The sequence below is a fragment of the Gobio gobio genome (genome assembly GCF_949357685.1).
Source record: "Gobio gobio genome assembly, chromosome: 24".
NCBI classification, from domain to species: domain Eukaryota; kingdom Metazoa; phylum Chordata; class Actinopteri; order Cypriniformes; family Gobionidae; genus Gobio; species Gobio gobio.
In genome coordinates, this window is record NC_137120.1 from 39,413,584 (window position 1) to 39,428,583 (window position 15,000).

The following is a 15,000-nucleotide window of genomic DNA, read 5'->3' on the forward strand; positions in this document are numbered from 1 at the left end:
ATATCTACCAAAATATGCCCAAAATATGACACGGAGCGTGAGTTTGAGTTTTCACAGTAAAAAAAACAGCTTACATGCAACATTTTGAATATATAAACAATATTTTACTATTTTTAAAATATTTTTAATTAAGTTTTATTTAATATAGAAATATAATATGAATATACAATTAAGTATTGATTATATACCAAAATATAATTTAATAAATATATATTTTTATATATTATGATAAATTCATTATTGTAACAAGTATTTAAAAATATTGAAATATAATTTATTTCAATAAATTATTCCAATTTATTTGTTTCTGGAAAAATTGACATTCAATAAATGTAACCTTTCATTTTTTAACATTTAATTTAGTTTATCTTATATCATTTAATATTTTTCTATTATGCATTTAATCTACCTTTATATTTAATTTACCAATGTCTTGCTGCTGACCTTTGATGATGAAAATTACTAGATTTTTAGTTTTTATTGGTAAAACTTTTTTCTCCTGCATCCTATTCTACATTATCCAGAGCTGCGCCCTCTACTGGTCATGCGGGAATCTGCATTTTTACCTATTTATTATTTACATTTTGGTATGAAGAGGTCTTTACCGTTGCACAAAAATACAACTTTTTTTGTTATAAACAAAAACAAGCCCAGCCCAGGTGAGAAAAAAATAACGTTACGCATTACTTTTCTTAAAAAGTAACTAAGTAACTTTTTAAGGTAACGCAATATTGTAACGCATTACTTTTCAAAGTAACTTTCCCCAACACTGATCCTGGGTGGTGAATCAGTATATCGTGTTCATGAATGTGGCTGATCCCTGATCAGTGCCCTGACTACTGAACTAGGGATCACACACACACACACGTTGGGTTTTCATGTTTTATGGGGACTTTCCATAGGCGTAATGTTTTTTATACCGTACATACCATATACCAACCTACTCATCACACACACACACACACTGCCCCTAAACCTACTCATCACACACACACACACACTGCCCCTAAACCTACTCATCACACACACACACACTGCCCCTAGACCTACTCATCACACACACACACACACACTGCCCCTGCCCCTAAACCTACTCATCACACACACACACACACACACACACACACACACACACACACACACACACACACACACACACACACACACACACACACACACACACACACACACACACACACACACACACACACACACACACACACACACACACACACACACACACACACACACACACACACACACACACACACACACACACACACACACACACACACACACACACACACACACACACACACAGCGTTCTCTTGTGTCTTGTCACGCTTAGATGGTTTAAAAGCATTTACATGAATAAGAGCGTGATCATATAATGTAACGCTGGGCAAAAATGGATACAAAAACGGACGCTTCGTTAATTGCGTTAAATATTTTGAATGCGTTAAACTGAGAAAATTAATCGCCCGCGTTAAAGGGTTAGTTCACCCAAAAATGAAAATTCTGTCATTAATTCCTCACCCTCATGTTGTTCGACACCCGTCAGACCTCCGTTCATCTTCAGACACAAATGAAGATATTTTAGTGTAAAGCTGATGCTGAGAAAGGCTTCAGATAGGCCTCCATTGACATTCAGTACATTTACACTCACAAGACCCATAAAAGGCACTAAAAACATCGTTACAAAGTCCATCTCACCACAGTGACTCTACAATAATTTTACGATGCGACGACAATAGTTTTTGTGCGCAAAAAAGTCAAAATAACACCTTTATCCAACTTGTTCTTGTCTTCCGTGTGTGCCTCCACGACGCATGCGCGAGAATATGACGCAGATCCGGCGTTCAGGAATCCATGAAATGCACACTTTAACCCGATTTTGAGAACTACGCCGAGACCTAAAGCACGATCAATGTAGAATTCAACAGCTTAGACACGCGCGTCTTCCTCTGCTTGTAAACAAATCTCTTCTGGGTCATGTGTCCGAACGCCGGATCTGCTCATATTCTCACGCATGCGTCGTGGAGGCACACACGGAAGACAAGAACAAGTTGGATAAAGGTGTTATTTAGATTTTTTTTGCGCACAAAAACTATTGTCGTCGCTTCGTAAAATTATTGTAGAGTCACTGTGGTGAGATGGACTTTGTAACGATGTTTTTAGTGCCTTTTATGGGTCTTGTGAGTGTAAATGTACTGAATGCCAATGGAGGCCTATCTGAAGCCTTTCTCAGCATCAGCTTTACACTAAAATATCTTCATTTGTGTCTGAAGATGAACGGAGGTCTGACGGGTGTCCAACGACATGAGGGTGAGGAATTAATGACAGAATTTTCATTTTTGGGTGAACTAACCCTTTAACGCGTTAATTTGCCCAGCACTAATATATACATACATATATATATAATTTTCAACATTATGGATAGTTATGCATTGAAGGGTGCTGTGATACCTGTGCACTGCTGGCCTGTGATTGGCTGAGAGCCGCAGGGGGAGGGCGCTCTGGGAAATGACATCTGCTCTGAACCCGGCGGCGGGAGGAAACCAACGGTTGAGCTGAACACACACACAGGAAGTTCGCATGAGGCCCAATCTGATTGGTTGAACGCAAATAGCAGTTTTAAACGCGGTGACATCGCGTCTCAGTGTGTTACCTGATGCTAGAGTGTTGTGTGTGCGGCAGCATGCTGTAATACACCTGCATGTTGCCGGAGGGCGCTGGCGCCTGATTGGTCTGTCCCTGCAGCATGATCTGTTGCTGATAGGCTGCCTGCGGAACGCTCTGAGAACCTTGCTGCATAGACACCTGCCAAACACACACATTACATCAATAAAAGCACTCAGAAGCAGAAAAAACATTAAGAAACGTGCAAAATGCAGCACTGACCTGATACGGAGGCATTGTGGGATACTGCACCATCACGCTCTGAATCTGATTGGCCATTCCGCCCTGAGAGCTGACTAGCGATTGGTTCTGAGTCTGCTGAACTCCCATCATGCCCTGGTAGCTGGGGGGTTGGCCGGGCATGACTGTCTGGAAACCTAAAATGACATTCAGACAGAAACTCATTAGCATAGAAAACACGAATCATGAACAAACAACATCTGGAAGGGAAACATTAAGGACAAAGAGAAAAAACAAAGACAGGTTTTCCGCAACATTAAATGCTGTCAAGAACTTTGCAGTTTAATTAGGAAAAGGCTGAAATATGCGAAATGAAGTTGAAGATGCACTGGAAAATGAGCGGGAACAGACGGACGTTAATGCGTTTGCGGCGGTTCGAAACGCTTCTGAAGAAAAAGAGTCGCTAAGTAAAGTCTGTGGTGACACAAATAGTTGGTAATAATAATAATAATAATAATAATGTTATTTACTAGCATTTTCCAGCAAATCGGTTAGGATGTCTTGGTAAATGTTGTGTCACCTAATTAATATCTATGAGCCAGACTGATAATGTTTATAAAAATCAGTTTATACATAATAATATTATTATTGTAATATTTCATATTTAAAAATGTAACTTCAATACTCAATTGAATGCATTTAAAATGTGAAATTTAACATTTACAATCTAAAAAATATGTAATTATTTTAATATTTATTTTTATCATAAATTTGGATTGTAATGATTTATTTGTACATATTAATATTTTGTATAATACTTTTTATTATAATAAAACATATGTAATAATATAGCAATGTTTCAATTTATAAACTTATAAATATATATAATTTAAAGCCAAAGAAGTCCAGGGTGCTCAAATATATAATATATATATAATATAATAATATATAATTTAAAGTTTATTTTTGCAACCCCTGAACACACACACTCGTGCACACACACTCACTCTCGCACATACACACACACACACACACACACACACACACACACACACACACACACACACACACACACACACACACACACACACACACACACACACACACACACACACACACACACACACACACACACACACACACACACACACACACACACACACACACACACACACACACTCTCACACTCTCACACTCTCGCACATAAACATACGTTTGTAATGATCAATAATAATAATTATAATCACCATATAATAATAATATAATTCTAAAATTATATTTGGTTAAAAATAAATTGTGTGTGTGTGTAATTGCAATGATCGGTTTTTACACAATAATAATAATATCAGTAATAATAATGGAAAACATGTAATCATGCAATATTTTATTTTATATATATATATATATTTACATATATACATATATGTGCGTGTGTGTGTTAGAGAGATTTATTCGATGATATGGAAAAACTGATCTCTCTCTTTCTATGTATGTACAGTATATACACACACACACACATGTATATGAAAATATATAATATAGATGATACATATACATATATACATACATATACATATATTATCTATATATAAATGTAGGTTTATAATGATCAGTTTACACTAATAAATAATAATAAAATATATTAAATCAATTTAATTGTAAATAATGCTCTTTCACTATATAGGCTAGCAGGGATAGTGTGTGAGATCTTTGTGGTGTATAATGGCAGTAATTCTCATTCGTCTGCTCAGATCCAGATGAAGGGACGGCTCTGTGGGCGCGAGTGCACGGCTATTTATACCTGCCCTTACAAAGCCAAAGTGAAGAGAATAAAAGCCTGACCATTTCCACCATACACACATGTGAAAGGGGCTCTTTCAATGTGACACACACACATAAGGCTGGACTTACCAATGGGCTTGACTGGGCTGAAGCCCTTTTACGTTTGATTTTTTTCAATAATATGTCAGTCATTTTAAAGTTTGTTGATTGGTCTGGTATTGTTACCTGGCCTTGCCCTGCAATGAAAAATGTAATTTAATTAGCTAAATTAAATGTCAGTCATCTTGAGGTTTCCTGATTGGTTATTGGTAGTTACGTAGTGCCTCGTTTACTGCCAAACGGTATCAGAGTGGCGTGCTTAAAAGAAAATTAAAGAATCAAAGACAGCAACGCAAAAAGGAAGTTCTCAGTAAAATGAAAAGGATTACTGGATTTTTTACACCCATGACACCACAACTTGATGAGCAAGCGGAGAATCCAGAGGACAACATTTCGAACCCGCTGGAAGAAACGTTTGGAGATGATTTGAATTCACGAGCCCATCAATGAATAATCATCTCTTCAGTCAGAAACAGCGACCGAACAATGTCCAACTACAGATTCTTTATCCACTGATCCTGCTCGCCTGGTAGCCTGGATGCCAGCCGAATTTAGCCCCGCCCACAAAATGTTTTGCTCGGGCAATTCGGTCTGGACTCGCTCCATAGAGGAGGAATTATGCCTGAACAGAAACTGTTCGGACCAATGAAATCATCAGGGCGGGCTTTAGACGATGATGGACAGATGATCAACAGTAACGTAATCATCCACGTCATCAAAAGCCGCTTGGGTTGAATTTGCTCTTATCCTAAACGGAGAACTTGTTCGTATATGCGTTCACCTTCACTATTTCTCTCAGAAACGATGATCGTGTTGGTAAGTACTCTGTGTATCCTTAAATTATTTTATTACTGGCAAAGATCGTTTACACTCATGTTTTTCTTGTAACGTTACTTAATCCAGCGTGCGTGCAGACAGGGTTTCCAAGTGTTTTTGCAATGTCGCGCACAATTGCTACTCAAAACTATAGCCCAAAACAATAACTTTCCGGGGTGTTCTCCGGAAAAAAATGGCGTTTGGTTGGCAAAATATGTTATTTTGGCAAGGTTGCCTGCTAAAATTCGCATTCCTGGGTTTAGATAATCACATAATTGGGGTCGCTTCAACCCGCGGACATGGAGAAAAACACGGACTTGGTAACAGTGCAGTTGAGTTCTGTTGACATTTGACAACTAACGTTACGCGTCGCTCCGTTGCTCTGATTGGTTGTGGGTCTTTCCAATTGAGGTCTTTCCTGGCTCGGTTGAAACACGCCCCATAATCAAAGCTCAATGGAGCGGTACCAGACTCATATCCTGACTAGAATTGAGTATGGCCACGCCAGGCTAGCTCGCTGGGGTAAAATTGATGAAAACGTGCGTGCTTATTGGGCGCAAAAAGGTCCGGAATCCGTTCAAAATAAGGATGCTAATGTCAAGGCTTCTGAACGCCACTACAAACATCAGAAGAGACTGTTTTCTAAAACTCATTTCAAACGCAAGCATTTGAGTACTTGCCCAGAGAATAGTTGCTTTACTCACCATCCACCGGTTGTGTATTTTGTTTTGCTTGCCGCCTTTTTGGCGAGCGTGCCGGTCAATCCCTTTTTGAGTCTGGCTATATGTGATGTAGTAGACATACTGTAGGTCAAAGTCAGCCTAACACTGCCTATATGGAGATGGAGATGTATATAATCTATACAATATGTCAGCACTTACCAAGAACTGTTTTTTTTTTAAAGATTTATACACTCATAGATTCAGCTATTTATATGTAATACAAATGATTTGTTATGATTGCAACCTTTGTTTTTCAATATGGTTTCCAGGTAAATAAGTGTTTTATTCTCATTCTGACCAAGACATTTGTGCATTGCAATAAACACATGATCACTTTGAACTTTTTTAATCATTATTTATTTATTGGAAAACTTTTTCAAGCTTCAATCAGTGGTCATATAAATAAATTATCAGTTTTTTTTACATGTAACACTGTATACTGTACCAGTCACCTTGTGAAATTAGCTTTGCACTTCAAATAACGATTGGATCGATTATATTGTTCCGCCACCAGATGGCGACAAATTACTTTTAAAAAACATTTGTCATTGAATCGTTCATTCAGGAGATTGGTTCAAAGATGCGGCTTCATCTGTGAAACAATTGTATTTGATTGAGGAATTTAATCATTCATTCAAACCCAAGTTTTTTAAAATAAATAATTCAGATTAATTAAACATTTTTATAGACTTCAGCCATTAACATTAATTATGTTATTTTGTTTAGTTGTTTGTTCAGAATCGTGATCTCTATTTTTATTCTCAGTTTATCCAGAATTGTGTTGCTCTAATACATAGCTTGTGTATCATTTTGTTCTATTTAAAGTAATGTATAGAAGACACACACACACACACACACACACACACACACACACACACACACACACACACACACACACACACACACACACACACACACACACACACACACACACACACACACACACACACACACACACACACACACACACACACACACACACACACACACACACACACACACACACACACACACACACACACACACAGCCCGGTTTCATCTCTAACAGCGTTTTTACATTTTCATCTGAGATGCGAGTGATCTTGCCCACTCAGCACTGCATGCCTGTTGCTATGCGCTTGTTGCTAAGGTGCTCCGAGAGCTTGTTAGTGTGTTACTATGCCAATAACTATGTATGGCAATTATGTCACTTGATACCCAGAATGATAATAATTAGCGAAATATTTATAAATAGTTAGGAAAAATAATTAAATATAATTTATTTCAATAAATTATAACAATTTTAATTTCTATCTTTTCATTTTCAACATTTAATTTTGTTTATCCTATCTTATATAATTTAATATTTTTCCTTTTTTTTTTTCAAAATGCATCGTCTTAGTCCAGGACCATTTATTTATTTATCGTTATGAATATATAGCCTTCAGTGATAGGGTAATTAATATTTATGTATTGTTTGTAATGAATTTATCTTTTGTTGAGTGGGTAATGAATCATTTATTTCTTGATCAAGATCTGATCTGATTTTAAATGTGATTTATGAATATACTGACAACGTCCGGTAACAAAAATCTGATAGCAGAAGTGTGTGTGTGTGTGTGTGTGTGTGTCAGAGGTCAAAAGTAAAAGGTCAGGAGTTGAGGAGTGAGGGCTGGGAAAAGAGACCGGTTCACTGTGAGAATGACTACGAATCTCATACAGTGACACGGCCCCGTCTCCCAGCGCTCCAATCAGAGCGCTCTGTTTCTGCTGAGACAGGAAGTGAGGTGTAGAAGCGGTGTTTGTACCTGTGTGTTGCGGTGGCAGTGTCTGACCCTGGGGGGCGCTGTAGTGGACCGGGGTCACGGTTCTGTAGTGTTGGCTTGAGTGCGAGTACTGACCCGGAGCACAGTAACACGCCGACACCTGCACACACACACACACACACACACGTCCGTGGTCAGATCATGCAGCTCATGTAGCAGAAATGGCTGTTTTTTTACAGGTATACATTTATATTTTTATATATATATATATATATATATATATATATATATACATATATATACACACACACACAAAAGATTAATCGCGATTAATTGCATCCAAAATAAAAGTTTGTGTTTACATAATATATGTGGGTGTACTCTATTAATTATTATTTTTATATAAATACACACACATTCATGTATATATTTAAGAAATATTTGCATGTATATACTGTATATACATTTATATAATCTATAATATATATAAATATAAATGTTTTATATAAAAAATAATATTTTTTTCTTAAATATATACATGCTTGTGTGTGTATTTATATATAAATAATAATTAACAGAGTACACACACACATATTATGTAAACACAAACTTTTATTTTGGATGCGATTAATTGCGATTAATCTTTTGACAGTCCAAAAGATTATTTATTTATTTATTTATTTATATATATATATATATATATATATATATATATAAATAAATAAATAAATAAATAAATAAATAAAGTAATATTTTTTTCTTAAATATTTTTAAATGTAATTATTTAATTGTAAAAACATTAGGTGAGACAAAAACTACTAAATACATATTAAAAACATATAAATAAAAGTAAACAAATATTTTTTTCTTAAAAAATATGTTAAATGTATTCAATATTTAATTGTAAGAAATTAGGCGGGGAAAAAGTACTACAAATATTTTTTTAATCTACATATATTTGAAAAACTTTTATTTAAAACAATTAGAAATGATCTAAGATGTAGCTACTTAATTACATAATATTTATTTTTATAAAATATGAGAAAAACTGATTTCAAAACATTTAACATTTTGATGTTATGTTGTTGTTTTTTATGAATGTAATTTTTTATCAATTTATAATATATTTTAAATTTTTAAAAAATTATGTATGTAAGAAAAATTTAATAAATAAATATTTTATAATCTATATGATTTGGAAGGTGATTTAAAATATATATTTTAGAAATTTAATAAAAAATTATATATATATATTAGGGATGCCACAATTCTCAATATAATATTGAACCGTTCGGTACGGCCTTCACGGTTCAATACGCGCTTGTGAATTGCGGTTTTTTCGGTTTCGCATTTAATTAATTATTTTTCTACAAATTCTATAATTTGCCTCCATCCCAATACTGAACAACACGACATACATTCACATCACAGGTTAGTGGGAGAGTTAAACTCACGGAACACTATAGATATTCACAATCACCAAAGTTCATTATTTGCATGCGTTTTAAAGCCTGGCCGGCTCATTCGCGTGTGCGGTTTTAACATGCGCTTTTCAGAGCGTGCGCACTAAACGCCTGTCAAACACGCGATTACTGGACTAAGTAGTCGTCTTACTGCGCTAATACTGTCAAATACACACAAGGTTAACATAAACACAGTCGGTTATGTCTAAAGTGAAAGTAAAATCGGCGTGTGTGTGTATATTAGATGCGTGCAGGTCTTTAATTGACAGCAGCGCAGCCTATAGTGAACACACTGTCCTTAAAGGGACAGTTCACCTCTAAAATGATGTCATTATTTACTCACTCTAATGTTGTTTCAAACCTGTATTCATTTCTCAATGACAGAATTTTCATTTTTGAGTGAACTATCCCTTTAATGTTAATACAACAACAAAAGACAAAGAGAAAATCACTCACTGCTCTTGACTGAAAAACTAATACAGTACAGCTTTAATCAGTGTATATTTTATAGTGAAGTCTATGTAGTGTTTTATTTTTACATTTATTCATTCAATTTCATACTTAAATGCTGCTGTACAGCTCTGAGCTGCCAGTGTAAATCTTTATATATATTTATTTTATATTTTACAATACAGGAATGTGTACACAGGTTTTTTTTTAAAAGTAAAGTTAAGTTTAAGTAAGGTTTTTCAATTCTTTTAAGTAAAATAAAGAAAGAGTATTGCAATAATGTTATTTTTATTTTTTCTCCTTAACCTCTTGCTGTTCCTGTCGCCTAAGAATAGAATAACAAAAAACTGATGTGACAAGCCATCAGAACCGAAAACCGTGGTTAAAAACCGAGGTATATATTGAACCGTGGACTAACTGTATTGTTGCATCCCTAATACACACACACACAAATAAAAAATATATTTAATTTTAGAATAAATATTTAATAAAAACTATTTATAAAACATTCAAATTTTTTTTTGTGAAAATGCTATAAAATGTTATGTAATCTTATAATAAATTATATTAACTTTTATAAAATGTATGCGTGAGAAAAGTACTAAATAATCATTTTAAAAATGATTTTCTTAAGTTATAATAATACCTTCTAAAGCACCATAAGGTGTGTGTACCTGCTGCACGGGCTGCTGTATGTATCCGTGCGGCTGCAGGACGGGTTGATTGACAGCTGAGGGATGGGGGTAGGCGTGGCCACTCATGGGCTGTCCTGCTGATGGAAGCATGAACCCGGCGGGCGGATGGTTCTGGAGCACCAGGGATTGTGGGTAGAGGCCCGTGTGGGGGTCCGGAGCGTCACCTGAAGGCTGCCGAACTAGATTCATCTGGCTGAACTGGGCACTTAAACCGTCCTGTTGCTGTTTTAATGCACGCACACACACACACACACACACACACACACACACACACACACACACACACACACACACACACACACACACAAAACAATGTCAATTTCAATTTAAAAGACTGAAGTCCAGCTTCACGTGACTAACTACTAAATAAATACAAATACATTTATAATACGCTTTTACATCATTTACATATACATTTTACACACACACACACACACACACACACACACACACACACACACACACACACATATATACAAACAAACACACACACACACACATATTTTTACACACACACACACACACATATTTTTACACACACACACACACACACACACACACACACACACACACACACACACACACACACACACACACACACACACACACACACACACACACACACACACACACACACACACACACACACACACACACACACACACACACACACACACACACACACACACACACACACACACACACACACACACACACACACACACATATATACACACACACACTTTTAGTTAAAAAATTCGTTTTTTAAAACTTTATAAACTTAAAAAATATATATTTTTTTAAATTATTAAAATATACAAAAAATAGTTATTTTATACAATTATTTGTGCGATAAAAAACCCTACAAAAATATTTTACAAATATACATTTTTAATGTGATAATATATTTTATAATAGTTTACATTTATACATACATATGAAAAACTTCATTTAAAAATATATATAATTTAGATATCTAAAATGTAGCTACTTAATATTATAAGAAATACCGGTATAGAATTTTTTGTTTTTTTTACAAAATTATGTAAGAAAAACTGATTGTAATGGATAAGTATATTTACATATTTTTTATTTTATTTAAAAAATATTTTCTGAAATGTATAACTAATCCAAATTTTTCAACCCAATCAAAAAAAAAAAAAAAAAAAGTATACATTAAAATTAGGTCATTTATATAATAAATTTTCTCATTTGAAAGCCAAGATTACGCCTGGGATTTACGATTCATTCGATTACGCAACAAAAGGAGATATTTTGATAAAATCACAGGCTGAAGGAGTCCATCAGAAAGTAGTAACAACATCTGCTGTTATTAATTATTGATGCGGTCTGGATTTGTTAATGAGGCTGTTATATTTAGCAGAAACGGGTCACACAGAGAGAAGTATGACAGAAGTGACCCAGTTCAGTCATTAGCCTCCGCTGGTACACACACACACACACACACACACACACACATTAATCAATAAACCTGACCAAACCATCTCTGCTATCAGGACATCAGAAACTGATGCCAACAGAATATGGAGATTAATAAACACACACACACTCACTCACACACACACACACACACACACACACACACACACACACACACACACACACACACACACACACACACACACACACACACACACACACACACACACACACACACACACACACACACACACACACACACACACACACACACACACACACACACACACACACACACACACACACACACTAAAATGACTAAAGAGAAGAACAGGGTCAAACCAAAAACAGCAAAAAAAGAATAAAATAGACTGAAAAAGAGAATAGAAAATAGGACAAAATATTAAAGGGGCCATATTTATATTAAATATTAACAATATTAAAGGCTACACTTAATAATATTTATGTAATTACTACATTACTGTATTACATTATTAATAATTAATACATATTTAATTAATACATAATTTATATGTATTGTATATTTACCTTGTTTCAAAATAACATTAAATAAATTAATAAAAATAAGAATAAATGTAAAATATAATAAATAAATGCATAAATAAAATATAAAAATAAATCAAAAACATTTAAATAATATTTATTTGTATTGTATATTTACCTGGTTTCAAAATAACACATTAAATAAATTATTACATAAAAGATCAATTAATAAATATAAGCATAAAAATAATAAATCAAATATAAAATAATAATATTTTTTTTGTATTGTATATTTACCTTGGTTCAGAATAACACATTAAATTAATTATTTAATAAAGGTTAAATTAATAAATAAGAATAAATATAATAAATAAATGTATAAATAAAATATAAAAATAAATCAAAAACTTTAAAATAATATTTATTTGTATTGTATATTTACCTTGTTTCAGAATAACACATTAAATAAATTAATAGATAAAAGATAAATTAATATATGTAAGAATAAATATAATAAATAAAATATAAAAATAAATCAAAAACATTAAAATAATATTTATTTGTATTGTATATTTACCTTGTCTCACAATAACACATTAAATTAATTATTTAATAAAGGTTAAATTAATAAATATAAGAATAAATAAAATATAATAAATAAATGTATAAATAAAATGTAAAAATAAATAAAAAACATTAAAATAATACAATTTAAAAAAAGTTTATAAGTTGTGAATATTAGGGTACACTCTAAAAAAAAAAAAGGTTCTATATGGCACCAAAAATGGTTCTTTGCTCGTAATCATAGGGGAACCTTTTTTAGTGCTATATAGCACCAATTTTGGTGCTTCAGTGGTTCTTCAGCGGTTCTTCAGAGGTTCTTCAGAGGTTCTTCAGAGGTTCTTCAGAGGTTCTTCAGAGGTTCTTCAGCGGTTCTTCAGCGGTTCTTCAGCGGTTCTTCAGAGGTTCTTCAGAGGTTCTTCAGAGGTTCTTCAGCGGTTCTTCAGAGGTTCTTCAGCGGTTCTTCAGAGGTTCTTCAGCGGTTCTTCAGCGGTTCTTCAGCGGTTCTTCAGCGGTTCTTCAGAGGTTCTTCAGCGGTTCTTCAGTGGTTCTTCAGCGGTTCTTCAGAGGTTCTTCAGCGGTTCTTCAGCGGTTCTTCAGCGGTTCTTCAGCGGTTCTTGAGCGGTTCTTCAGCGGTTCTTCAGCGGTTCTTCAGCGGTTCTTCAGCGGTTCTTCAGTGGTTCTTCAGCGGTTCTTCAGAGGTTCTTCAGCGGTTCTTCAGCGGTTCTTCACTGGTTCTTCACAGGTTCTTCAGTGGTTCTTCAGCGGTTCTTCAGAGGTTCTTCAGAGGTTCTTCAGCGGTTCTTCAGAGGTTCTTCAGCGGTTCTTCAGAGGTTCTTCAGAGGTTCTTCAGCGGTTCTTCAGAGGTTCTTCAGCGGTTCTTCAGCGGTTCTTGAGCGGTTCTTCAGCGGTTCTTCAGCGGTTCTTCAGTGGTTCTTCAGAGGTTCTTCAGTGGTTCTTCACAGGTTCTTCACTGGTTCTTCACAGGTTCTTCACCGGTTCTTCAGTGATTCTTCAGCGGTTCTTCAGTGGTTCTTCACAGGTTCTTCAGTGGTTCTTCAGTGGTTCTTCACCGGTTCTTCAGAGGTTCTTCAGTGGTTCTTCAGTGGTTCTTCAGAGGTTCTTCAGTGGTTCTTCACCGGTTCTTCAGCGGTTCTTCAGAGGTTCTTCACAGGTTCTTCAGTGGTTCTTCACCGGTTCTTCAGTGATTCTTCAGCGGTTCTTCAGCGGTTCTTCAGTGGTTCTTCACCGGTTCTTCAGAGGTTCTTCAGTGGTTCTTCAGAGGTTCTTCAGTGGTTCTTCACCGGTTCTTCAGAGGTACTTCAGAGGTTCTTCAGCGGTTCTTCAGAGGTTCTTCAACGGTTCTTCAGAGGTTGTTCACCGGTTCTTCAGAGGTTCTTCAGCGGTTCTTCAGTGGTTCTTCACCGGTTCTTCAGTGGTTCTTCACCGGTTCTTCAGCGGTTCTTCACCGGTTCTTCAGTGGTTCTTCAGAGGTTCTTCAGCGGTTCTTCAGAGGTTGTTCACCGGTTCTTCACCGGTTCTTCAGTGGTTCTTCAGTGGTTCTTCAGAGGTTCTTCAGAGGTTCTTCAGTGGTTCTTCAGAGGTTCTTCAGAGGTTGTTCACCGGTTCTTCAGAGGTTCTTCAGTGGTTCTTCACCGGTTCTTCAGAGGTTCTTCAGTGGTTCTTCACCGGTTCTTCAGAGGTTCTTCAGTGGTTCTTCAGTGGTTCTTCACCGGTTCTTCAGAGGTTCTTCACCGGTTCTTCAGTGGTTCTTCAGCAGTTCTTCAGAGGTTGTTCACCGGTTCTTTGACTAAGGTGCTATATAGCACCTCTGAAGAACCTCTGAAGAACCGCTGAAGCACCA

The 15,000-nt window shown here is 35.5% G+C and overlaps 1 protein-coding gene across 9 annotated transcripts in view; it reads right to left on the minus strand.

Moving 5' to 3' along the window:
• The window catches only part of r3hdm1 (R3H domain containing 1), an 82,326-nt gene that overhangs the window by 9,227 nt on the left and 58,099 nt on the right, over positions 1 to 15,000 (minus strand). For all 9 annotated transcript variants that reach the window (XM_079808600.1, XM_079808597.1, XM_079808596.1 and 6 more), the window contains 5 exons: positions 10,611 to 10,853; positions 8,066 to 8,183; positions 2,902 to 3,056; positions 2,669 to 2,820; positions 2,467 to 2,570 (listed from right to left, as the gene is read on the minus strand). In XM_079808600.1, the coding sequence (XP_079664726.1) occupies positions 2,467 to 2,570; positions 2,669 to 2,820; positions 2,902 to 3,056; positions 8,066 to 8,183; positions 10,611 to 10,853 (772 nt within the window). The remainder of the gene's footprint in view (positions 1 to 2,466; positions 2,571 to 2,668; positions 2,821 to 2,901; positions 3,057 to 8,065; positions 8,184 to 10,610; positions 10,854 to 15,000) is intronic.